Genomic DNA, 27,724 nt, shown 5'->3' with positions numbered 1-27,724 from the left:
TATACAGTTATGATTTAATAAAAAAAAGAAGCCATTAGCTCAGAAAAAAAAAATAAAAAATAATAAATGTAGACCTGCCATTCAATCCTGCAATTACTCTACAGGTATATATCCAGATGACCAAAAATCATTTTACGACAAAGACATTTATACAAGAATGTTTATTGCAGCCCAATTCATAATTGCCAAGTCATGGAAACAAACCAATTACCCATTGACCCATGAATGGATTAACAAATTGTGGTGTATATATATACCATGGAATATTATGCAGCCATAAAAAGATGGAGACTTTACCTCTTTTATGTTTACATAGATGGAGCTGGATCATATTTTTCTTAGTAAAGTATCTCAAGAATGGAAGAAAAAATATCCAGTGTACTCAGTAGTATTATGAAACCAAAATATAATCACCCACACTTTCATACAAATGATAAAACACAATTATAGCCCAAAAAGAAGGAGAGAAGTGGAGGGTGAGGGGAGGGAAGGGTAGTGGGCTGGTGGAGGGAAGGTAATTGGTGGGACCTCACCTATTGTGCATATTGCAAGGGTACACGTCAAATATATATTAAGAGTAGAGTATAAATGTCTAAACACAATTAAATAAGTGAGGTGAAGGCTATGTTAACCAGTTTGATTGTAAACATTCAAAATTGTATATAAAATCAGCACATTGTACCCCATAAATGTAGTAATGTACACAGTTATTATCTAGTAAAGAAATAAATAGTCATCAAAAAAAAGAAAAAAGAAAACTAGAATCTACTGAGAAGTCAAATTAATCAACAAAAAAAAAGAGCAAGCAATCCCATCTACTACTGGGCGAGACATATGAACATAAACTTCTCTTAAGAACACAGATGAATGGCTAACAAACATTTGAAAAAATGTTCATTTTCCCCAATCATCAGACAAATGCAAATCAAAACCACCCTGAAATATCACTAACCCCAGTGAGAATATCCCACATCACAAAGTCCCAATGCTGCAGATGCTTGCATGGATATGGAGAGAAGGGAACACTACACTGTTGGTGGGACTGCAAATTACTATAAACTTTTTGGAAGGAAGTATGCAGAATCCTTAAAGAACACCAATTAGACCTCCCATTTGCTCCTGCAATCTCATCACTAGGCACCTACTTAGAAGAAAAAAAATTATTTTACCCTAAGGCCATTTTCACTAGATTGTTTATCACAGCTCAATTTACAATGGCCAAACTGTGGAAACAACCTAAATGCCCACCAACCCAAGAATAGATTAACAAGCTGTGGTATATGCATACCATGGAATACTATTCATTCATTGTAAGAAATGGAGACTTCACATCTTCTGTATTAACCTGGATGGAATTAGAGCACATTATTCTTAGTAAAGTATCGAAAGAATAGAGATGCAAGAATCCAATATACTCAATTCTATTATGAAGCTGGTAGGTGATCTAACACATGTCCAGATAAGAGAAAAACTCAATTCAATTCAAGTTAAGGGGTTGGGGGATTGGTGTGCTCCTACTTAATGGCCACAACATAAGTGTATATGACATACCTCCTTAGTGTGAGGTCCAACTAGAACAGGACTTTATCTAACAAATGCAAACATTGTAACCTAATCATATGTACCCCTTATCGAGCTGAAATAAAAATAAATGAACAAATAAATAAAATCAAAAATAAATATAACTGAACAAATACAAAGTGAAGTCATTTCAAGAACGTCATACACAAGTAGAATGAACAGTTGAATTCAAGTGTAGATCAGTGTGGCCAAGTCACTGTTACCCCCAAACTTCAAGCCTATCCTAGACACCCAAATACAGAGTACATTTACAGAGTCTACATTTCTCTGGGAAGTGGCTTCCTAGCTAAGAACTATATTTCCCGGATGCTCTTGCAGTTAAGTGGGTCCACATGACTGAGTTCCAGCCAATAGAATGTGAGAGGAAGTGAGGACCCTCCACTTCCTGGTGTAGCCCACATAAACCTATGCCATAAGACTCTGCCATGCTCTTTTCTTCCTCCCAAATGGCTATAATGAAGAGGATGTCAGGGTGACCTTGGAAGCTGGGTGTGGAAAATGAAGACGATCGGGCAGCACCTGTGGCTCAAGGAGTAGGACGCCGGTCCCATATATCCGAGGTGGTGGTTTCAAACGCGGCCCCGGGCCAAAAACTGCAAAAAAGAAAGGAAGGAACGGAGGGAGGGAGGGAGGGAGGGAAACTGAAGAGCATGAAGCAGAGTGAGAGCAGAAGATAGACACTCTCCAAACCAATTTGCTCACCCTCCATTGATGCATAAGGGAAATAGGAAACTACTACTGTGCTGAGCCCCACTTTGGGGGATTGATGTCAGAACAGTTAGTGTTACCTGATACCTTTAGGCTGACTACCAATCACTTTGCTGGATGGACCATCAGAAGGTCAGGATCTTGTTCAAAGTTACACAGGAGGACAGCTGAGACGGGCTCCCATGCTTCCCCACCCCCCACACCATTGCACTTGATTAATGCCTCACTCACTACTTTTTCTCAGGAGACAAGGGTTAGAATCGATTATGACAACAGGGAAATTTGGCCAGTTGCATACCTGAGACTTAGTTCTGTTGATGCCTATGAGGAAGAGGAGATGGGCCAGAGAGAGAGCTGCAGGTACAGGGTGGTGCTGGTGTTCTGGATGGGCTGGCACAGGAGGAAGGTGAGGGCTGCCAGGAAGAGGCACAGCACAGACATGGTCAGCCCCATGTGGGTGATAATTGTCAGCACAGGATCCTCCTGAAAACCAACAAAGGAGGACTCTGTTACAGTTTCTAGCTGTGCCACTGTGTTCACTTAACCTCTCTGAGACTTGCCATTCCCATCTTCAAAATGGGGGCAGCAACAGAATTCACCACCGAAGGAGTGTTGAATCCAAATAACTAGATGAGGGCTGTCCAGTAGAAATGGGACACACAAGCCTCGTGTGTACATTGAAATTTTCTAGTAGCCATAACAACAAATGTACAAAGGAACAGATGAAATTAACAGTGTATTTAACTGAGCTGAGCAAGTTTCAAATATTATTTCAAATATATATTATCAAATATATATTCAAGTTAAATATATAATCAATGGAGACATAAACAATTATTAGTGAGGTACATCACTTTCTCTTTTTTCTTTCATATTAAGCCTTAGGAATCCAGAAGATATTTCACGCTTAGAACACATCTCAACTCAGACACTGTATTATCAGTGTTGAAAGTAAAATGTAGTCTTACCAAACAGTAAAGTGGTGTTTAACTAAAGAATATTTTATGCTTCTCAAGGTTTTTAATTTCAATCATTAAAATGAAATAAAATTAAGAATTTGGTTCATCATTAGCTCTAGCTATATTCTAAGTGCTTTATAGCCTTGTATCTAGTGTCTAATTATCCTTTGGACAGCACAACAGAAGGGAGGGGGGAGGTTAGGGTGGAGGAAGGGTAATAATGGGTGGGGCCACACCTACCGTGCATCTTAGAATGGGTACAGGTGAAACTTACTAAATGAAGAATACAAATGTCTACATACAATAACTGAGAAAATGTTGAACAGTTTGATGAGAATATTTCAGATTCTATATGAAACCAGCACATTGTACCCCTTGATTATACTAATGTACACAGCTATGATTTAACGATAAAAAAAAAGTAACATCCAGGAAGGCTGAGGTTTTTTTTTTAAAATCTGTTTGGCCTAGAACAATGTCTGATGTATAATACGCACTCATTAAGAATAAAATGAGGCAATACATGTGAAGCTCACAACACAGTGGTTGTCCTATACTAAATGTTCAATATGTGAGAGCTAAGAAAAATAGGGGAGGGATATGGGTAAATTTTGTTTCTTTGCTTTTTTTCTTTTATTGAGACAGAGTCTCACTCTGTCACCCTGGGTAGAGTGCCTTGGTGTCACAGCTCACAGCAACCTCAAACTCTTGTGCTCAAGTGATCCTCTTGCCTCAGCCTCCCAATTTGCTGGGACTACAGGTGCCTGCCACAATGCCTGACTATTTTTAGAGACACAGTCTTACTCTGGCTCAGGCTAGTCTCCAACTCCTGAGCTCAGGCAATCTGCCCACCTCACCCTCTCATAATGCTGGGATTACTGGTGTTATCCACTGCAGCTGACCTGGTAAATTTTTTTAAACCTGAATTATCCTAGACTTTATTGGCAACTGGGAAGTTCAGCAGGCTGTGTTGTGTCACTGGTGTCCCCGGTAACTTCCCCTAGTCTGAGAGGGGAGGGTTAAGTGTCAATTTGTTTTTCAGATAACAGATGCTTTCAATCCCAAACCTCCTTGGACCTTATCATCAGAGAGGCTGCCAAGCAAACGTCCCAGTGTCTGAAGACTTTCCTTGTTAGCTTGAGCTCACCCTGCACATGCCTATGGAGGTGTCAGAGAAGTAACATCCCCTGGATGCAACTCTCAAGAAATGACTAAAAGGATTTGTAGTATAAACACCCAGCTCCCTGGCCACTCAATTAGAATGATTCTGAGATGTGAGTTGTACACTGAATCCCAGAGTCCCCCAGAATGAACGAGATCCAGTTGCCCACAATGGGGAAGGGCTTGGTCATGCTCTCTTCATTGGCTTCTGTCTCATTCCCATTTAATTTTATCAGTCCATACTGATGTTTCCTGGAATCCCCTTGCAAGTAAGCTACTACCTCTTATATACTAACCTTTAAGTTACTGCCTCTAATATAATGACTTCATTATATTAAGAAATTCAGAAGATGACCTCACACCTTTCTGACACAATCAGATTCACAAGAACAGACTATGAATGGTGGTACCTTGGGGGTAAGAGCCACAAGGACAGCAAAGCAGGACAGATGGTAGCACTTGCATTGGGTGTGAGAATCGTTGCTGTATACGTGAGAGCAGCCCTCTGTGGACCAGCTGCCTCCCTGTTCCTGTGAGTCTTCCCAGTAGACACATAATGTTTCATCTTCACACCTCCAACCTGGAATTGAGAATACCATGAAGGTGAGTCAATTCCAGTTTGGTTATTTAAACTTTATTGGGTTAATCATGGTACACTGTATTGGAAACTGGATTGGGAAAACTCTTGTTGAGAAGACTTTCTCATCACCACACCTGCCACAGGGTTTATTTTTCATTTGTTCTGCCTGTCTCTGTCCATCTCAGTGCACCTGGGATTAAATCTTATGAACTGCCTCACCCAGGTTGATAGCCATTGATAGGACAAATGAGAAGCCCTGGGGAGAGATCACTGTGGGAAAGAAGAGAGAGAAGTCTGGTATTTCTTCCAGACTCTTTCTGCTCCAGCCTCTCTCATCTCAGGCAAGATGATCCCTCCTCCTGCCTCTAGCTTCATCTGAGCTCAATAATATTTCCTCTTCATTGCCTTTTAGACCTCAATTGTGAGAAATTCTTCCACTGAGGCAGTCTCTGCATATCTGTACATTACCTTCCTCTCCAGCTTTATCAGGGGATGATGCATAAACAAAAATGGCATATATTTAAGGGACAGTATGTGACATATGAAATGATTACCACAATCAAGCTATCTAACACATCCAGTACCTCACACAGTCCCAGGGTCTGTATGTGGTCACAAGACTCTCTTAGCAAATATCAAGCATATAATACATCATTATCATTAACTATAGTCATTATGGGGTACATTAGGTCTACAGAACTTATTCATGTTTTAACACAGTTTATCACCTTAGACCAAAATCTCCTCATTTTTTCTACACCCCATCTCTGGAAACCACCCTTCTATGCTCTGCTGTTATGAATTTGACTTTTTTTAGATTCCAGATATAAATGAGATCATGCAGTATTTATTTTTTCATTTATGGCTTATTTCACTTAATAAAATAATCTTTCATGTTTATCCATGTGTCACAATGGCAAGATTCCCTTCTTTATGAAGCTGAATAACATTCCATTATATATCTATATCTCATCTATATCTCTATAGAGATATACAATGGAATGCTATTCAGCCTAATAAAAGAAGGGAACCTTCTAAGATTATATAATTAAGAAAATATTATATAATTATAGTTATTGTATAAAACGTTTTCTTTATTCATGTCTTGGTGAAAACAACTTGATTTGTTTCCAAATCTTTGATATTGTTAATAATGCTACAGTGAATATTAGGATGTTTTTCTCTCTTCAATTCCTTTGTCTATATATCTAGAAGCATGATTGTTACATCATATGATACAGAAAAGAATAAAAGGTTCCTCAAAAAAATCAAAAATGATTCCATTTTTGATTTTTTTGAGGAACCTTTTTTTCTTTTCTGCAGTGGCTATATAAGTTGATGTTCCCACAAGTAGGTCTCTAAGAATTCCCTTTCCCACACATCCCCTAATATTTATCTGTTGACTTTTTGGTAACAGTCATCCTAACAGATGTGAGGTGATTTCTCATTGAAGGTGCCTTTACATTTCTTCTCAGTTAGAAATTAGACTTAGATTCATTTCCCTACCTGTAAGGTTATAGCACACCCTTCTAATAACAGCACTGCATGGAGAACCACCACTAGCTTCTGCTCACCTGAATATGTTGAAAAGTTAGGACTATGGGTTTGGACAGGTAAAGTTTGTCCTTCAAGCCAATGGTGCCACTCACAACATGAGAGTTTAGTTTTACTTCCTGCATTCCTCTTCTGTTATTAAAAAATGATCCATTCAGAATATCTCCAAGAGACTGATATGTGATAAGGGCAACTGCACTTCTACCTGAGAGAATAGAAGAAAAATAATGTTAGGGAGTGTTGATAGCTTGGTGATTTAGTACACTAGTGTCTTAGATGAGGACCAGAAAGCAAACAATGGATAGTTTGAAAATTCCTTCAATTGCACTTTCTGCACACTACATGTGGTTTAGGGTAAAGCATTTTTGGTTATATAATATATATTATAATACTCCACACATTATAAGAGATATATGTGCAAAATATGCTTATCAGTGAATAGTAAAAACATATATGAGCTCTTAGGCATCTAAGTTAGTGTTGTTGAGGCAAATTTTTATTCTCAGAAGGACAGGTAGAACTCAGGTGGGCTAAAGACATCATACACTCCTATCTTCTCATTCTCAGGCATCTAATTTAGTAGAAAAGCATACAGAGTGAGCAATTCTATTTAATTCACTGAATTTCCTTTCCTCCCTCATCTCCCTCCCTTTCTTTATCTCTCCTTTTCCTTTTTACCTTCCCCATTTCATGAAAATATAATTCACTGACATTCAGTGCTCATAGGATGTTCTGTAACCTAATGGGGTGTTCTCCAAACTTCAGTTATCTATGTGCCACCGCCCAATTTTAGCCAAAGCCACTTTACTGTATTATTATTTACTACCTTTTAAAAATCAACTCACTTTTAGATCCTTCCCTCTCTCCCCCTACTCTAGATCTCACAGTAAGGAGCAAAGGTTAATCAATAGCCAATAATTTTTTTTGAAGTCAATGCAGAAGGCACGTCACTCTCAATGTAACCAGGTCTTATTCTTTGAAATAGTTTATATGCATTAGTTATTCTATTTACTCTTTCATCACATACTTACCAAACCCTGACTGTGTGCCAAGATATTCTAGGAATTATAACACAGCAGTGAACAAAACATGCAAAATATCTGCTATCAGAGAGCTAACATTGTAGTGGAAGAAATGGATAGTAAACCAATCAATTAATTAGAAAATAATTACATAGGGCAGGTGCTTTTCCTAGGCAAAAAGTAAAGGGATGGCAAACTATGGTATGGAAGGGGTAGCAATTTATGGCATGAGGATCAAATCTTATTTGAAACCTGCTTTTGTCAATGATCTTTTATTGGCACAGCCACACTCCTTCATTGACTTAGCATGTATGGCTGCTTTCATGCTGCTGTGGCAGACTTGGGTAAGTTATGATGAGGTTCACCTGGTGCAAAAAGCCTAAAATATTTACTCTCCCATCTTTTCACAGAATAATTTTGCCAACTTGGGAAACAGAAAAAGATTTGGCAACTCTTTTACATAGGGCTTTTGCAAAACTCTCCTCAAGGGAAAAGATTTTCAAAGTGATCTGCCACTATTGAATGTTACCTTTTCAAACATCACATGGACAAAATAATGTGTGAGTCTGTCACTTTTAAGGAAGAATGTAAAAGAAAGCTATTGGACTCTAAGTATGTTTCCCAAAGTACATTCCTTTTAAAATTGCAACTTCATCCTCTTAATTGCCTGATCAGTGCTCAAGGAAGGTCTTTTCATTCTAGAATCTTTGACAATATTCCTCCTACGAATATTTTATAAAGTCTTATCCTTTGGTCTAATATCCTAGAAACGAAACAATGATGCCTGGAATTTTTACAGTGAAGAGAATCCATCATAGGCACAGTACCCATTATAGTTCCTTTGAAAGCATGAGTGCAGTCAATATGCATAGTATTATTTCCAGCTTCCAGAAGAGCCTTTTCGCTTGTCTCATTGCACCTCCTGATTTCATAGACTGAAAAATTAAGAAAATGAGTCCTTTAATATTTACTTCTCATGACTAAAAAACTTATTGAAGGGCGGCGCCTGTGGCTCAGTGAGTAGGGCACCGACCCCATATACCGAGGGTGGCGGGTTCAGGCCCAGCCCCGGCCAAACTGCAACCAAAAAATAGCCGGGCGTTGTGGCGGGCACCTGTAGTCCCAGCTACTTGGGAGGCTGAGGCAAGAGAATTGCTTAAGCCCAGGAGTTGGAGGTTGCTGTGATCTGTGTGAGGCCACGGCACTCTACCGAGGGCAGTAAAGTGAGACTCTGTCTCTACAAAAAAAAAAAAAAAAAAACTTATTGAATATCTCCCTCCTTTGGAAAACACCCTACTGGTTATTCCAACTCCCTAGTAGCAAGGTTGACCAAGTGGAAGTGGCATTTTCTCTCCACATCTCTGGCTAGTAGGAATGAAGTAGTCAACATGTCCTGAGCAATGCACATTGGCCATACAGCCCAAGGGAAAATACAAGATGTTTGTGCTTCTCTGAGCTGGAACAAGGGGGGCAAACTCAGCGTTTACCACAGGCCACTTAAGGAGCAAAACCAAAAAAACAATGTGAAATAATAATACTTGAGTCCTTGTTAAGGAGGAACATAATCCTTCTAAGAAAGAGTAGTTAAGCTATTGAGAATTTTTGAATAAAATCAATAAGGGAATATCTTCAGCATTGGGGAAAAATGCTTGAGTAAACTCTGTCCACATCAAATAAGCCTGTAAACACAAGATCTTAAGGATTACCCTCATAAATTTTTTCAATCAAGAAGTTTGTATCTGTATGTGTGAGAAAATTGTCCTAGGAGTTATGGCAGAAACCTCAGTGCCTCCAATCACCATTCATCCTTCTTACTCTGGGAATATAATTATTAAATTTAAGCTAACCACAAATAATTTTCCAGCTGCCTTTGAAGCTAGGTAGAGCCATGCACCCATTTGCAGGCCAGTGGATGGAAGATTAGGATGTGTCCTATAGGAACTGAGCATTCTGCCTACTTCTTCACTCATCCCTCTCCCCTTACCTAGTAAGAGGATATAGAAGTAGAGCACCTGGGTGGTACCTGTAGCTCAGTAGGTAGGGCGCTGGCCCCATCTACCAAGGGTGGCGGGTTTGAACCTAGACCCAGCCAGCTAAAAAAACAGCAATGAGAATTGCAACAAAAAATAGCCAGGTGTTGTGGCAGTGCCTACAGTCCCAGCTACTTGGGAGGCTGAGGCAAAAGGATTACTTAAGCCCAAGAGTTGGAGGTTGCTGTGAGCTGTGATGCCATGGCACTTTACCAAGGGCAAAAAGTGAGACTCTGTCTAAAAAAAAAAAAAAAAGTAGAGCACCTGTCTTGTAACACAAGACAGAAGTTGAATGTTGAAGATGGAAGAGTGCAGAGCTGCCATGGAACAGCCACAGCAGCCCTGAGCTTTGTATGCTCAAACTGTTAAAGAAATAACAGTTAAACCATTGTTTAAGTGACTGTTACTTTAGTCTTTATTATACACTACATTCAGTGTGCAGATATTAAGCTCACATGGAACAGTTGTCAAAATAGACTATAAGACAAATCTCAATTAATTCAAAAGGATTTAAATTATAAAGAGTCTCCTATCAGACAAGAACACATCAAAAGTATTATACATGATGACCAAGGGGGATTTATCCCTGGTATACAAGACTGTTTTACAATATGCAAATAAATCATTGGGATTCATCACATCAACAGAACAAAAGTTAAAAATCATGTGATCCACTCAGCTGATGCAGAAAAGTATTTGGCAAAGTTCAACATAGTTTCTTGATTAAAAATCCACAATGAAACTAAGAACTATTAATACAAAGACACCTAGAAGAGCTCCAAATATACAGAAATAACAAACACATTTCTAAATAAACCCTATATCACACATGAAGTTTTAAAATATTTTTCACTGAATGAAAATGAAAGCCTAACATATCAAAAATTTGCGGGATTCATCCATGGCAGTACTCACAGGGAAATCTATAGCTCTAATTTATAGTTAAATTTGAAGATTTGTATGCTTTAATTAGGAAAGGGGAATGGTTTAAAAATTAACTATTTAAGCTACCAAGTAAACAAGTTAAGAAACCAAAAATGAAATACAAATAAAGTGGAATGAATTCATAAGAGCAGAAACCAATGCAAAAGAAAACAGAAAAAATGATAGAAATAATTATAGAATAATAGAATAATATATAGAATATATATAATAATTAATTATAATTATTTCTATCATAGAATAATTATGATTATAATGTTATTTAATATTATAAAATAATGATTATATTATTTACTATTATATAATTATATTATATATAATTAATAATTTTATGATTATAATATTTAATATTATAAAATTATGATTATAATATTATTTAATATTATAAAATGATTTCTATCATAATTATAATATAATTTCTATTATGATAGAAATAATTATAGAATAATAGAATAATATATAGAATATATATAATAATTAATCCTGGTTTGGGGATCAGGGTGATGTTTGCTTCATAGAACATGTTGGGGAGTCTTCATTCTTTTTCTGCATTTTGGAAAAGTTTGAGTAATATAGGTATTACTTCCTCTTTAAAGGTTTGGTAGAATTCTGATGTGAAACCATCTGGTCCCGGCTTTTCTTTTTGGGGAGGTTTTGTATGGTTGATGTTATTTCGGAACTTGAAATGGGCCTGTTCAACATTTCCACTTGATTCTGGTTAAGTCTTGGAAGGTGACAAGCTTCCAAGTATCTGTCCATTTCCTTCAGGTTTTCATATTTCTGAGAGTAAAGTTTCTTGTAATATTCATTAAGGATTTTTTGGATTTCTGAGGAGTCTGTTGTTATTTCGTTTTTGTCATTTCTGATTGATGAGATTAGAGATTTTACTCTTTTTTTCCTGATTAGGTTGGCCAATGGTTTATCTATTTTGTTGACCTTTTCAAAAAACCAGCTTTTTCCTTTATTGATCTGTTGTATTGTTCTTTTGTTTTCAATTTCATTTAGTTCTGCTCTGATTTTGGTTATTTCTTTTCTTCTACTGGGTTTGGGGTTGGAATGTTCTTCCTTTTCCAGTTGCTTGAGATGTCCCATTAAGTTGTTAACTTCCTCTCTTTCCGTTCTCCTGAGGAAGGCTTGCAGCGCTATAAATTTCCCTCTTAGAACTGCCTTTGCGGTGTCCCAGAGGTTCTGATAGTTCGTGTCTTCATTGTCGTTTAGTTCCAAAAATTTGGCAATTTCCTTCTTGATCTCATCTCTGACCCAGCTATCGTTCAGCATGAGGTTATTTAACTTCCATGTTTTTGTATGAGTATGTAGATTCCGGTTGTTACTCATCTCAAGTTTTATTCCATGATGGTCCGAGAAGATGCATGGAATAACTTCTATTCCTTTAAATTTACTGAGGTTAGATTTGTGGCCTAAGATGTGATCAATTTTGGAGTAAGTTCCGTGGGCTGATGAGAAGTATGTGTATTCAATTTTGTTAGGGTGAAATATTCTGTACATGTCTGCTAGATCCAAATGCTGGATGGTTAGATTTAAATCTAAAATTTCTTTACTCAGCTTTTTGTTGGAGGATCGATCCCTCATTGCCAAAGGAGTGTTAAAATCTCTGACTATTATGGAGCTATAAGAAATCAAGTTGCTCATGTCTGTTAGAGTTTCTCTTATGAATTGAGGTGCATTCTGATTGGGTGCATAGATATTAATAATTGAAATCTCATCATATTGAGTATTACCCTTAACAAATATGAAGTGACCATTCTTGTCCTTCCTTACTTTTGTTGGTTTAAAGCCTATTGAGTCTGCAAATAAAATTGCAACACCTACTTTTTTCTGGTTACCATTTGCCTGAAATATGGATGACCATCCTTTGACCCTGAGTCTGTATTTGTCTTTTAAGTTAAGATGTGACTCTTGTAAGCAACAGATATCTGGTCTGAGTTTTTGTATCCAGTCAGCTAACCTATGTCTCTTTAGAGGGCAGTTTAAGCCATTCACATTAATGGAGATTATTGATAAATTTGGTGAAATTTTGGGTATCGAGTTTTTCAAATGTCCGGTGGACGAATTTAATCTTTTCGCCATTGTAGAAGTTGGAGTTTGATCAGGAGTTTCTGAGTGAGTTTACATTTGTAGTAGAGGATTGGGTTGGTCATTACGGAGCATAGGTCTGAGAATATCCTGAAGAGCTGGTTTGGCTGTGGCAAATTTCTTCAACATATGAATGTCGTTAAAGTATTTAATTTCTCCATCATAGATGAAACTCAGTTTAGCTGGGTACAAGATCCAGGGTTGAAAGTTATTTTGCTTTAGGAGATTAAAAGTCAATGACCACCCTCTTCTGGCTTGAAAGGTTTCATCAGAGGGATCTGCAGTCGTTCTAATGTTCTTACCTTTGTAGGTAATGGCTTTCTTTCGCCTGATAACCTTGAGAATTTTCTCCTTCATGTTGACTTTAGTGAAGCTAATTATGATATGTCTGGGGGATGATTTATTGGGGTTGAATCGTGCTGGAGTTCTGAAACTGTCTGCTATCTGAATTTCAGAATCTCTAAGCATGTCTGGAAAATTCTCTTTCATAATTTCATGCAGAAGGGCCTCTCTGCCCCTCGATGCCACTTCATTGTTTCCCGGAACTCCTATTATTCGTATGTTTGCCTTCTTCGAATTATTCCAGAGCTCTCTAAGAGAAAGATCCGTTTTTGCTCTCCATTTCTCTTCCTTTTTGAGAGTTTGGGAGCATTCGAAGGCTTTATCTTCGATGTCAGAAATCCTTTCTTCTGCTTGTTCCATTCTGTTGCTGAGGGATTCTACTTTATTTTTCATTTCTTTAAGGGCTGCAAAGTCTTGTTTCAGTGTGTCTAACTCTTTGGTGGTTTTGTCTTTAAATTCGTTAAATTCTTGAGACAACTTTTGAATTTCTCCTCGGATTCCTAATTCCATTTTATCAATCTTGTATGCAATCCAAATTCTGAATTCGATTTCTGACATGTCTGCCAGTTGTTTATGAATGGGATCTTCAATTGCATCCGCCATTTCCTTTTTTGGGGGAGGTTGATCTAGTCTGGTTATTCGTGTTACCGGAGTTTTTCCACTGATTCCGCCCCATGGTTGTTTTACTCCCTTTCATTTTTCCCCTAGGGTTTTGTTGAGGGCCCATTCAGTGTTGTAGCCTGAGAGACTGGGGCCCTGTCTGATGTGGTGGGGCTGAGTGGTTCTGACTTCTTGTCAGTTGGCTTCTGTTTGACCTCAGTGAAGCACTTACTCTGGGTTGAAGTCTCAGTTCTCTGAGAACTTAGCCCTACTCTGGATGTTTCTGGGGTTTGTGAGTCACCTCAGGCAAATCCTATACTTAGGGGGCCTCCTCTGGTTGCCCAGGGAGGCAGGGGGTATGGCTTCAGCCGCCTCAGGGAACTTCTGCTCTGATGTGGGTCTCCCCCAGCCTCATTCCTGTGTCCCAGAGTCAGGACCGACAAGCTGCAGTTCGGGCACTGTCCACGCCCCGACAAATCCCTCAAGAATCTGGACTCCCGGGGGGACAGGCCTCCAGATCCCAGAGTGTGGGTGGGGTGGGGTGCTGGGAACTCAGAGCCACCGGCAGCAAGCTCACTCCTTTTCTCCCAATCTTTGGCTCCACTGCACCACCACAGCCCAAGCCTCCAGGCTTCAGAATGAAGGGGGGCTGGGGGAGCGGCTGGAGCCCAGGACCGCGGAGCAGAGAACAGACTCAGCTCCACCCAGTTCCCTGCCCAGCCACACGGCAGACACTCAGGTCTCCAGAGCACAGAGCAAGGGCGGGGAGAGCTCCAGGAGCCCAGAGCCTGCAGGGGCTCTGAGCCGCAGGAAGCCCAGTATGCAGCGAGCAAATTTAGTTCCTCCCAGACTCTCGCACGGTTGTACTGCCGCAGCTCAAGCCTTCAGGCTTCAGAGTGGGGGCAGAGTGGAGGGAGAGGCTGGAGCCCAGAACCACCAGGCAGCAAACAGACTCGGCTACCCCCAGTTCCCTGCCCAGCCACATGGCAGGCGTTCAGGTCTCCAGACCACAGAGTGAGGGCGGGGGAGCACCTGGAGCTCAGAGCCAGCAGGGGCTCCGAAGCCGTAGGGAGCCCGGTTGACAGCGAGCAGATTCAGTTTCTCTCAGTCTCTCGCCCAGTTGTATTGCCGCAGCTCAAGCCTTCAGGCTTCAGAGTGGGGGCGGGGTGGAGGGAGTGGCTGGAGCCCAGAACCGCGCAGGCATTCAGGTCTCCAGACCACAGAGCGAGGGCGGGGTGAATGCTGGGAGCCCGGAGCCAGAGCCCAGTCAGCAGCGAGCAAATTCAGCCTCTTCCAGTCTCTCGCCTGGTTATACCGCTGCAGCTCAAGCCTTCAGGCTTCAAAGTGGGGGCGGGGTGGAGGGAGTGGCTGGAGCCCAGAACCATGCAGGCGTTCAGGTCTCCGGACCTCAGAGTGAGGGCGGTGTGAGCGCCAGGAGCCCGGAGCCAGAGCTCAGTCGGCAGCGAGCAAATTCAGCCTCTTCCAGTCTCTCGCCTGGTTATACCACCACAGCTCAAGCCTTCAGGCTTCAGAGTGGGGGCGGGGTGGGAGGGAGCGGCTGGAGCCCAGAACCACTGGGCAATGAACAGACTCGGCTATCCCCAGTTCCCTGCCCAGCCACACGGCAGGCGTTCAGGTCTCCAGACCACAAAGCAAGGGTGGGGGAACGCCTGGAGCTCATAGCCAGCAGGGGCTCCGAGTCATAGGAAGCCCGGTTGACAGCAAGCAGATTCAGCTTCTCCTGGTCTCTCGCCCGGTTGTACCGCCGCAGCTCAAGCCTTCAGACTTCAGAGTGGGAGTGGGGTGGAGGGAGCGGCTGGAGCCCAGAACCACTGGGCAGTGAACAGACTCGGCTATCCCCAGTTCCCTGCCTGGCCACACGGCAGGCATTCAGGTCTCCGGACCACAGAGTGAGGGCGGGGGGAGCGCCAGGCACTCAGAGGAGCTGGTAGCGAGTTCGACTCAGCTATATGCCTCATTGTATTGTTGCCCAAGGAGGGCTGCTGCACCTCGCCTCGGGGAAGTGCCACCCTGGTGAGGGTCACCCTCCGCTGACTGTCTTGACCTCTCTCCCGTGCCCCAGAATCAGCGCTGACCAGCCGCAGCTCGGGGACTGTCCTCTCCCCTTTAGGAGTCACCCAAGAATTCGAACTCCTGGGGGACAGGCTTTCTGACCTCAGAGAGAGTGGAGGGAAGTGCTGGGTGCTGAGAGTTGCTGGCAAAGTTTATTTACAGATTTATACAGTTTTATGCCTGGCAGGAGAACGCCTAGGCATCCTAGTAAGGGAGGTAGGTCCAGTTTGTAGTAGGTCTTTCCCGTGAAGTGTAGTGGGATGGCCTTTGATCTCTGCCCTTTTGTTTGTGGGGCCCTTAAGCCGATCAGGTGGGGAGGGGGGACTCCCGTCCGCTTGGTGATGGGTTTTGTACCTTTTGTTTGCTTCCTTGTGGTTGCAGCTCTCCTCAGTGGGGTTGATGTGCGCTCTTCAACTTTCTCGCTTGGTGTTGCTGGAATCCATCAGGTTACTTGCTAAATTTTCATCCCCTAACTCTCCTTCAGGACGGGAGCCTCTGTGGAAAGCTGGCTTCAGTCCGCCATCTTCCCATCATCCCCCAAAAGTCAGTTCTTTGAAATGATTACTAGATACAGAGATTAAGGAACACCCACAGTCCCTGAAACAGAGCTCTTAAACCCCTTGTAATTTCCCGAGAAACAGGCACATGAGGAAAATCTTTTGTTCTGATATTTGATCTTTCACTCCAACTCCTTAAACCTTTGAAATTTAACATTGTGAAAATGTCCACACTAGCCAAAGCAATCTATAGATGTAATGAAATCCCCATCAAAGTACCAATGTCACACTTTAAAGAACTTGAAAAAATAGTATTTCAATTCATATTGAACCAGAAAAAAAATCCAAATAGCTTACACAGTTCTTAGAAATAAAAAAAAAAATCTAGAGGTATCATGTTGCCAGATGTCAGGTTATGTTACAAGGCTATGGTGATCAAAACAGTATGGTAAATTTAGTACTGAGTACATTGGATATTTTTTTTTACATTCCTGAGATACTTTACTAAGAAGAATATTTTCCAGTTCCATCCATGTAAACATAAAAGAGGTAAAGTCTCCATCTTTTTTAAATGCTGCATAGTATTCCATGCTATACATATACCAGAATTTATTGATCCATTCGTGAGTCAATGGGCACTTGAGCTTCTTCCAAGACTTGGCAATTATGAATTGAGGTGCAATAAACAATCTGGTGCATATATCTTTGTTACCAAGTGATTTTTGGTCTTTTGGATACACACCTAATAGAGGAATGTCTTAACACTGTGATTAAGTAAATGAGGTAAAAGCTATGTTAATTAGTAGAATGTAAGCACTCCAATTTGTAAAAATAATCAACACATTGAATCCCACAAAGACATAAATGTATTCATGATCTATGTATGTATTACTTAATAAAAAAATAAAATAAAATAAAAGTGAGAGAAAAAAACATGGTATTGGTACAAAATTAGAGATGTAAATCTATGAAATAGGATAGAGAATTTAGACATGAACCAAGCCACATATCATCATTTAAACTTTGATAAGCCTAACAAAAACATGCAACAGGGAAAAGAATCCTTATTTTTTTTTCAATCTTTAAACCAATTATATGTTCGATCAAATAATTGAACAATATAGGGTGAGGGTGGATGAGAAAATGGTGGCCTAAGGAGGAGGAAATATATTCAACCAGTGAGGGGTTAGGTGATGTCTGGTCCAGAGTATTTATTGCTTGTGAGTCCACTGAATCAGTGTTAAGAAACAATCTCCCTCTGTGATCGCAGACCAGGACCATGGAAGTCTCTAAACCTCAGTCATATGCAGGAAAAGAACAGATGACTCACAAGCAAAGCAGCTTAGTATCTCTCTCTCTTTTTTTTCTTCCAACTACTGTTCAGCTTTGGAGACATATTTTAGTTCACTTTTAATATTCTGGATCTCATATAGGTTGACTGCAGGTCCTGGAAGTTTCTTTGCTCCTGGGATTGGCTTCTTCTCCCATCTGAAGTAGGAGGAGCACCCTCCTCTGTTTCAGGAGTACATTCTTTTCTCCTGGGGGGTTGCCCAGTTCCTGCTTGAAAGGCTCCAATTGGAATATTGATATTTGCCTGGATCTCCTAACATTGGAAACTGGCTGTTTTGACATATTCACGAGGTCTTATCTCTGCTTTAGGTATTTTTTTTTACTGTCTAAGGAAAGTCCCAAGCAGCTAGGTGCAAGAAGAAAAAGCTCCTTGGAGGGTGGAAGGGACACCCAGTGTCCTCTGAGCAGCGATCTCAATTCCGATGCTTTTCATTTGGCTGAAATAGCTCAAGTGCTCTGTGCCTCTCCCAATAGTGAGAGCTGCTCCTGGCTCAGGGCAGCAACCATGGCCTACCAGTCCTCTTGTTGAAGAAGAATCCTTTTTTAACAAATGGTGCTGAGAAAACTTGTTATTCACATGTAGAAGACTGAAACTGGACCTGCACCTCTCACCTTTGACAAAAATTGATTCTCCTTAGATAAAAGATTTAAATTTAAGACACAAAACAATAAAAATTCTAGAAGATAGTGTGGGGAAAACACTTGAAGATGTTGGCCGGTGAAAAAACTTTATGGAGGGATGGGAAGATGGCGGACTGAAGCCAGCTTTCCATAGAGGCTCCTGTCCTGAAGGAGAGTTAGGGGACGAAAATTTAGCAAATAACCTGATGGATTCCAGCAACACCAAGCGAGAAAGTTGAAGAACGCACATCAACCCCGCTGAGGAGAGCTGCAACCACAAGGAAGCAAACAAAAGGTACAAAACCCATCACCAAGCGGACGGGAGTCCCCCCTCCCCACCTGATCGGCTTAAGGGCCCCACAAACAAAAGGGCAGAAATCAAAGGCCATCCCACTACACTTCACGGGAAAGACCTACTACAAACTAGACCTACCTCCCTTACTAGGAGGCCTAGGCGTTCTCCTGCCAGGCATAAAACTGTATAAATCTGTAAATTTCCTTTGCCGGTGACTCTGAGTACCCAGCACTTCCCTCCACTCTCTCTGAGAGAGAGAGATCTGAAAGCCTGTCCCCCAGGAGTTCGGATTCTTGGGTGGCTCCTAAAGGGGAGAGGACAGTCCCCGAGCTGTGGCTGGTCAGCGCTGATTCTGGGGCATGGGAGAGAGGTTAGGACAGTCAGCGGAGGGAGACCCTCACCAGGGTGGCACTTTCCCGAGGCGAGGTGCAGCAGCCCTCCTTGGGCAACAATACCTCCAGGCATATAGCTGAGTCGAACTCGCTACCAGCTGCTCTGAGTGCCTGGCACTCCCCCCGCCCTCATTCTGTGGTCTGGAGACCTGAACGCCTGCCGTGTGGCTGGGCAGGGAACTGGGGATAGCTGAGTCTGTTCGCTGCCCAGCGGTTCTGGGCTCCAGCCGCTCCCTCCCACCCCTCCCCCACTCTGAAGCCTGAAGGCTTGAGCTATGGCAGTACAACCAGGCGAGAGATGGGAAGAATCTGAATTTCCTTGCTGCCGAGAGCCCCGGGCTCCCGGCATTCACCCCGCCCTCCCTCTGTGGTCCGGAGACCTGAACGCCTGCTCGGTTCTGAGCTACAGCCACTCCCTCCACCCCGCCCCCACTCTAAAGCCTAAAGGCTTGAGCTGCGGCGGTACAACCAGGCGAGAGACCGGGAGAATCTGAATCTGTTCGCTGTCCACCGTCCTCCCTAGGCTCGGAGCCCCTGCTGGCTCTGAGTGCCTGGCGCTCCCCCGCCCTCACTCTGTGGTCCGGAGACCTGAACGCCTGCCGTGTGGCTGGGCAGGGAACTGGGGATAGCCGAGTCTGTTCGCTGCCCAGGGATTCTGGGCTCCAGCCGCTCCCTCCCACCCCACCCCCACTCTGAAGCCTGAAGGCTTGAGCTGCAGCAGTATAACTAGGCAAGAGACCGGAAGAATCTGAATTTGCTCGCTGCAGACTGGGCTCTGGCTCCAGGCTCCCAGCGTTCACCCCGCCCTCGCTCTGGGGTCCGGAGACCTGCTCGGTTTGAGCTCCAGCCACTCCCTCCACCCCGCCCCCACTCTAAAGCCTGAAGTCTTGAGTTGCGGGGCGAAAGACCGGGAGAACCTGAATCTGCTTGCTGTCGACCAGGCTCCCTACGGCTTGGAGCCCCTGCTGGCTCTGAGTTCCAGGCGCTCCCCCGCCCTCACTCTGTGGTCCGGAGACCTGAACGGAGACCTGAACGCCTGCCGTGTGGCTGGGCAGGGAACTGGGGATAGCCGAGTCTGTCCGCTGCCCAGCGGTTCTGGGCTCCAGCCGCTCCCTCCCACCCCGCCCCCACTCTGAAGCCTGAAGGCTTGAGCTGCGGCAGTACAACCGGGTGAGAGACTGGGAGAAACTGAATCTGCTCGCTGTCGACCGGGCTCCCTACCGCTCGGAACCCCCTTGGAGGTAGATCAACAGCCGTTTTTTCTTTAACGGCAGAACGCTCACTTCTGGATATTCTGAGGCCACACCCCCTGTCTCCCTGGGCAACCAGAGGAGGCCACCGTGAGCGGGGGATTTCCTGACACTGCTCACAAACCCGGGAAGCTTCCAGGGCGGGGCCGACCCAGAGAGGTGATCGGACTCAAACCTCCAACACCAAAGACGTTTCCACACAAAACAGCTCGTCTTCTGTAGGTGATTTCGACAGGAACAGAGACAGAACCCCGCAAAGTTGTCTGTTCTGTTCTGTTCTGTTAGCAGCATCCATCAGGGACGGGGCTAAGCCTGAGTGAACACCTCCCTCCCACACCGGCATCAAACACTCATAGATGTCAGGCTCCATCTCCTCCTGCTAGATAGCGGCAGTCTACAGGGGCCTGGCACACTTCTTTGCAATTCAGGCAGGTGCAAACCCCTGGAGTGTCTGTTCACTGCAGGCAACTGGGTTAGCCATCTGAGGTGACTGGGTTAGCCATCTGCAGTGACTGGGTCTGACGAAGGGGCAAAGTGGGGAAGGAGACGCCAACCTTTCTAGACTGCTCTGTTTGCTGGGTGGCTACTCCTGACTCCACGCTGCACTGGGGTGAGCCGTGTCAGAGGAGTCACCAGGCCCCTGTGATCCAGTTCCCAGAGACCTCTTGAACTCTCTCACCCGAGACAAGTGCCGATTGAGACAGTTGATTTGGAACTTTGAACTGGGCTAATAGACTGAGGACTTTTCAGGCGGTGCCCTGGGTGTACGGTTGTAGGAAGGTTGATTCTCCTTTTCCAACTGGGGCCAGAGGTGGGCAGGCAGGGTGACTTAATTGCTCATTTTTCCACACAGCTGAGACTTCAAGCCAGAGTAGAAGTTGCAATAGGATCGAACAGAAACCAGCTGAAAACAAGACAGAACCACTTTGCACCACCACACCAGACATGACCCCAGTTTCTCAGGCCACAACACTGTACGGGCCCTCGATAAAACCCCAGGGGAAAAACCAAAGGGAGTAAAATAACCAAGGGGTGGAATCAGCGGAAAAAATTGGTAACATGAATAACCAGAATAGATCAACCCCCCCAAGAAAAGACACGGCAGATGTGATTGAAGACCCCATTCATAAACAACTGGCTGAGATGTCAGAAATCGAATTCAGAATTTGGATTGCAGACAAGATTAATAAAATGGAATTAGGAATCCGAGGAGAAATTCAAAAATTGTCTCAAGAATTTAACGAATTTAAAGACAAAACCACCAAAGACTTAGACACACTGAAGCAAGAACTTACAGCCCTCAAAGATATGAAAAGTACAGTAGAATCCCTCAGTAACAGAATGGAGCAAGCAGAAGAAAGGATTTCTGACATTGAAGATAAAGTCTTCGAACGCTCCCAATCTCTCAAAGAGGAAGAGAAATGGAGAGCAAAAATGGATCACTCACTCAGAGAACTCTCAGATAATTCAAAAAAAAGCAACATAAGGATTATAGGAATTTCTGAGAACGATGAAGTGGCCACCAAGGGCACAGAGGCCCTTCTGCATGAAATTATGAAAGAAAATTTTCCAGACATGCCTAGAGAATCTGAAATTCAGATAGCAGACAGCTTCAGAACCCCAGCACGATTCAACCCCAATAACTCATCCCCCAGACATATCATAATTAGCTTCACTAAAGTTAACATGAAAGAGAAGATTCTCAAAGCAGCCCGGCGAAAGAAAACTATAACGTACAAAGGTAAGAATATTAGAATAACTGCAGATCTCTCTGCAGAAACTTTTCAAGCCAGAAAAGGCTGGTCATCAACTTTTAATATCCTAAAGAAAAAAATTTTCAACCCAGGATCTTGTATCCAGCTAAACCGAGTTTCATTTATGATGAAGAAATTAAATACTTCAATGACATTCATATGTTGAAAAAATTTGCCGTAAGTAAACCAGCTCTTCAGTATATTCTCAGACCTATCCTCAACAATGACCAACCCAATCCTACACCACAAAAGTAAACTAACTCAGAAACTTCGGATCAAACTCCAACTTCCACACTGGTGAAAGGATTAAAAATGTTCACTGGACCTTTGAAAAACTCGATACCCAAAATTCCACCAGACTTATCAATACTCTCCATCAATGTGAATGGCTTAAACTGTCCTCTAAAGAGACATAGGTTAGCTGACTGGATACAAAAACTCAAGCCAGATATTTGTTGCATACAAGAGTCACATCTCAACTTAAAAGACAAATACAGACTCAGGGTGAAAGGATGGTCATCCGTATTTCAGGCAAATGGTAATCAGAAAAAAGCAGGTGTTGCAATTCTATTTGCAGATACAGTAGGCTTTAAACCATCAAAAGTAAGGAAGGACAAGAATGGTCACTTCATATTTGTTAAGGGTAATACTCAATATGACCCTTAATAATCTCAATTATTAATATCTATGCACCCAACCAGAATGCACCTCAATTTATAAGAGAAACTCTAACAGACATGAGCAACTTGATTTCCTCCAGCTCCATAATCGTCGGAGATTTCAACACTCCCTTGGCAGTGTTCGATCGATCCTCCAGAAAGAAGCTGAGCAAAGAAATCTTAGATTTTAACCTAACCATCCAATATTTAGATTTAGCAGACATCTACAGAACATTTCATCCCAACAAAACTGAATACATATACTTCTCATCAGCCCACGGAACTTACTCCAAAATTGACCACATTTTAGGTCACAAGTCTAACCTCAGTAAATTTAAAGGAATAGAAATTATTCCATGCATCTTCTCAGACCATCATGGAATAAAACTTGAATTGAGCAACAACAGGAATCTGCATACCCATACAAAAACATGGAAGTTAAATAACCTTATGCTGAATGATAGCTGGGTCAGAGATGAGATTAAGAAAGAAATCGCCAATTTTATGGAACAAAACGACAATGAAGACACAAACTATCAGAACCTCTTGGACACTGCAAAGGCAGTTCTAAGAGGGAAATTTATAGCACTGCAAGCCTTCCTCAAGAGAACGGAAAGAGAGGAAGTTAACAACTTAATGGGACATCTCACGCAACTGGAAAAGGAAGAACATTCCAACCCCAAACCCAGTAGAAGAAAAGAAATACCCAAAATTAGAGCAGAATTAAGTGAAATTGAAAACAAAAGAATAATACAACAGATCAATAAATCAAAAAGGTTTAATAACCAGAATCCACAGAGAACTCAAACGCATCAACAAGAAAAAAACAAGGGATCCCATCGCAGGCTGGGCAAGCGATTTGAAGAGAAACTTCTCTGAAGAAGACAGGCGCAAGGCCTTCAGACATATGAAAAAATGCTCATCATCTTTAATCATCAGAGAAATGCAAATCAAAACTACTTTGAGATATCATCTAACTCCAATGAGACTAGCCTATATCACAAAACCTCAAGACCAGAGATGTTGGCGTGGATGCGGAGAAAAGGGAACACTTCTGCACTGCTGGTGGGAATGCAAATTAATACATTCCTTTTGGAAAGATATATGGAGAACACTCAGAGATCTAAAAATAGACCTGCCATTCAATCCTGTAATTCCCCTGCTGGGCATATAACCCAGAAGACCAAAAATCACAACATAACAAAGATATTTGTACCAGAATGTTTATTGCAGCCCAATTCATGATAGCTAAGTCATGGAAAAAGCCCAAGTGCCCATCGATCCACGAATGGATTAATAAATTGTGGTATATGTATACCATGGAATACTATGCAGCCTTAAAGAAAGATGGAGACTTTACCTCTTTCATGTTTACATGGATGGAGCTGGAACATAATCTTCTTAGTAAAGTATCCCAAGAATGGAAGAAAAAGTACCCAATGTACACAGCCCTACTATGAAACAAATTTGGGACTCTCACATGAAAGCTATAACCCAGCTACAACTTAACAATAGGGGGAAGTGTGAAGGGGGGGTGGGTAGAGGGAGGGGGATCGGTGGGATCACATCTGTGGTGCATCTTACAGGGGTATTTGCGAAACTTGGTAAATGTAGAATGTAAATGTTTTGGCACAGTAACTGAGATAACGCCAGAAAGGCTATGTTAACCACTGTGATAAAAATGTGTCAAATGGTTTATGAGGCGAGTGTATGATGCCCCATGATCATATCAATGTATACAGTTATGATTTAATAAAAAAAAAAGCTGGTTTTTTGAAAAGGTCAATAAAATAGATAAACCTCTGGCCAACCTAATCAGGAAAAAAAGAGTAAAATCTCTAATATCATCAATCAGAAACAACAAAGACGAAATAACCACAGACTCATCAGAAATCAAAAAAATCCTTAATGAATATTACAAGAAACTTTATTCTCAGAAATATGAAAATCTGAAGGAAATAGACCGATACTTGGAAACGCACCACCTTCCAAGACTTAACCAGAATCAAGTGGAAATGTTGAATAGACCCATATCAAGTTCAGAAATAGCATCAACTATACAAAACCTCCCTAAAAAGAAAAGCCCGGGACCAGATGGTTTCACGTCAGAATTCTACCAAACCTTTAAAGAGGAATTAGTACCTATATTACTCAACCTGTTCCAAAATGTAAAAAAAGAAGGAAGACTACCCAACACGTTCTATGAAGCAAACATCACCCTGATCCCCAAACCAGGAAAAGACCCAACAAGAAAAGAAAATTATAGACCAATATCTCTAATGAATATAGATGAAAAAATATTCAACAAGATCCTAACAAACAGAATCCAACAACACATCAAACAAATTATACATCATGACTAAGTTGGTTTTATCCCAGGGTCTCAAGGCTGGTTCAATATACGTAAATCTATAAATGTAATTCAGCACATACACAAATTAAAAAACAAAGACCATATGATTCTCTCAATTGATGCAGAAAAAGCTTTTGATAATATCCAGCATCCCTTCATGATCAGAACACTCAAGAAAATTGGTCTAGAAGGGACTTTTCTTAAACTGATAGAGGCTATCTACAGCAAACCCACAGCCAATATCATATTAAATGGAGTTAAATTGGAATCATTTCCACTCAGATCAGGAACCAGACAAGGCTACCCATTGTCTCCATTGCTTTTCAACATTGTAATGGAAGTTTTAGCCACCGCAATTAGGGAAGAAAAGGCGATCAAGGGTATCCATATAGGGTCAGAAGAGATCAAACTCTCACTCTTCGCAGATGATATGATTGTGTATCTGGAAAACACTAGGGACTCTACTACCAAACTCCTAGAAGTGATCAAGGAATACAGCAGCGTCTCAGGTTACAAAATCAACATTCATAAATCGGTAGCCTTTATATACACCAACAACAGTCAAGTTGAAAAAGCAGTTAAGGACTCTATCCCATTCACAGTAGTGCCAAAAAAGATGAAACATTTGGGAATTTACCTAACAAAAGACGTGAAAGATCTCTATAAAGAGAACTATGAAACTCTAAGAAAAGAAATAGCTGAAAATGTTAACAAATGGAAAAACATACCATGCTCATGGCTGGGAAGAATCAACATTATCAAAATGTCCATACTACCCAAAGCAATATATAATTTCAACGCACTCCCTATTAAAGCTCCACTGTCATCTTTTAAAGATCTTGAAAAAACATTACTTCGTTTTATATGGAATCAGAAAAAACCTCGAATAGCCAAGACATTACTCAGAAATAAAAACAAAACAGGAGGAATCACACTACCAGACCTCAGACTTTACTACAAATCAATAGTGATCAAAACAGCATGGTATTGGCACAAAAACAGAGAAGTAGATATCTGGAACAGAATAGAGAACCAAGAGATGAATCCAGCTACTTACCGCTATTTGATTTTTGACAAGCCAATTAAAAACATTCAGTGGGGAAAATATTCCCTATTTAACAAATGGTGCTGGGTGAACTGGCTGGCAACCTGCAGAAGACTGAAATTGGACCCACACCTTTCACCATTAACTAAGATAGACTCTCATTGGATTAAAGATTTAAACTTAAAACATGAAACTATAAAAATACTAGAGGAGAATGCAGGGAAAACCCTTGAAGAAATTGGTCTGGGCGAGTATTTCATGAGGAGAACCCCCCGGGCAATTGAAGCAGCTTCAAAAATACACTACTGGGACTTGATCAAACTAAAAAGCTTCTGCACAGCTAAGAACACAGTAAGCAGAGCAAGCAGACAGCCCTCAGAATGGGAGAAGATATTTGCAGGGTATATCTCTGACAAAGGTTTAATAACCAGAATCCACAGAGAACTCAAACGCATCAGCAAGAAAAAAACAAGGGATGCCATCGCAGGCTGGGCAAGCGATTTGAAGAGAAACTTCTCTGAAGAAGACAGGCACAAGGCCTTCAGACATATGAAAAAATGCTCATCATCTTTAATCATCAGAGAAATGCAAATCAAAACTACTTTGAGATATCATCTAACTCCAATGAGACTAGACTATATCACAAAATCTCAAGACCAGGGATGTTGGCGTGGATGCGGAGAAAAGGGAACACTTCTGCACTGCTGGTGGGAATGCAAATTAATACATTCCTTTTGGAAAGATATATGGAGAACACTCAGAGATCTAAAAATAGATCTGCCATTCAATCCTGTAATTCCTCTGCTGGGCATATACCCAGAAGACCAAAAATCACAACATAACAAAGATATTTGTACCAGAATGTTTATTGCAGCCCAATTCATAATAGCTAAGTCATGGAAAAAGCCCAAGTGCCCATCGATCCACGAATGGATTAATAAATTGTGGTATATGTATACCATGGAATACTATGCAGCCTTAAAGAAAGATGGAGACTTTACCTCTTTCATGTTTACATGGATGGAGCTGGAACATATTCTTCTTAGTGAAGTATCCCAAGAATGGAAGAAAAAGTACCCAATGTACACAGCCCTACTATGAAACTAATTTGGGACTCTCACATGAAAGCTATAACCCAGCTACAACTTAACAATAGGGGGAAGTGGGAAGGGGAGGGTGGGTAGAGGGAGGGGGATCGGTGGGATCACACCTGTGGTGCATCTTACAGGGGTATTTGCGAAACTTGGTAAATTTAGAATGTAAATGTTTTGGCACAGTAACTGAGATAACGCCAGAAAGGCTATGTTAACCACTGTGATAAAATGTGTCAAATGGTTTATGAAGCCCCATGATCATATCATTGTATACAGTTATGATTTAATAAAAAAAAAAAGAATAGGTAGAAAAACTACAAGGTGGGAACCAGATATAAAGCTACAAAGCTTTGACAAAACAGTGAGGTGCTGATGCATGAATGACTAAATATAGTCTAATGGAGTGGACCAAAGGTTCAAAAATAGACCCAAATAAATGTGGAGATTCAGAAAATAGTGTAAGAGACTTGTCAAATCACTGGAATAGGATGGACTATTGCTTTTACTTAATGGTGAGTCTCAAATTTTTTTAATCAATGCAAAACAGTAAGTTAACACATTATTAGAAAAGGTTTCAGGCTAGGTGGAAGAACCACACCAGTTAAATCCTGGCTTATGTGCACTTGTAACAACTAAGAAAATTCTGTGAGGGCTATGTTAACCAGTTTGATGAAAATATTTCAAATTGTATATAAAACCAGCACTTTGTACCCCATGCTGCATTAATGTGCACAGCTATGATTTAATTTTAAAAAATCCTGGCTTATG

General features: G+C 41.6%; 1 protein-coding gene across 1 annotated transcript in view; it reads right to left on the bottom strand.

Moving 5' to 3' along the window:
• The window catches only part of LOC128580968 (adhesion G protein-coupled receptor E4-like), a 150,981-nt gene that overhangs the window by 120,236 nt on the left and 3,021 nt on the right, over positions 1 to 27,724 (bottom strand). The window contains 5 exon segments of the mRNA XM_053583432.1: positions 2,588 to 2,637; positions 2,640 to 2,772; positions 4,820 to 4,974; positions 6,554 to 6,748; positions 8,393 to 8,500. Of these exon segments, the coding sequence (XP_053439407.1) occupies positions 2,588 to 2,637; positions 2,640 to 2,772; positions 4,820 to 4,974; positions 6,554 to 6,748; positions 8,393 to 8,500 (641 nt within the window).

The sequence above is a fragment of the Nycticebus coucang genome, chromosome 3, assembly GCF_027406575.1.
Source record: "Nycticebus coucang isolate mNycCou1 chromosome 3, mNycCou1.pri, whole genome shotgun sequence".
In the NCBI taxonomy this organism is placed as follows: domain Eukaryota; kingdom Metazoa; phylum Chordata; class Mammalia; order Primates; family Lorisidae; genus Nycticebus; species Nycticebus coucang.
The sequence above is the reverse complement of the archived record's forward strand: the minus strand, read 5'-3'. Positions and strand labels throughout refer to the sequence as shown.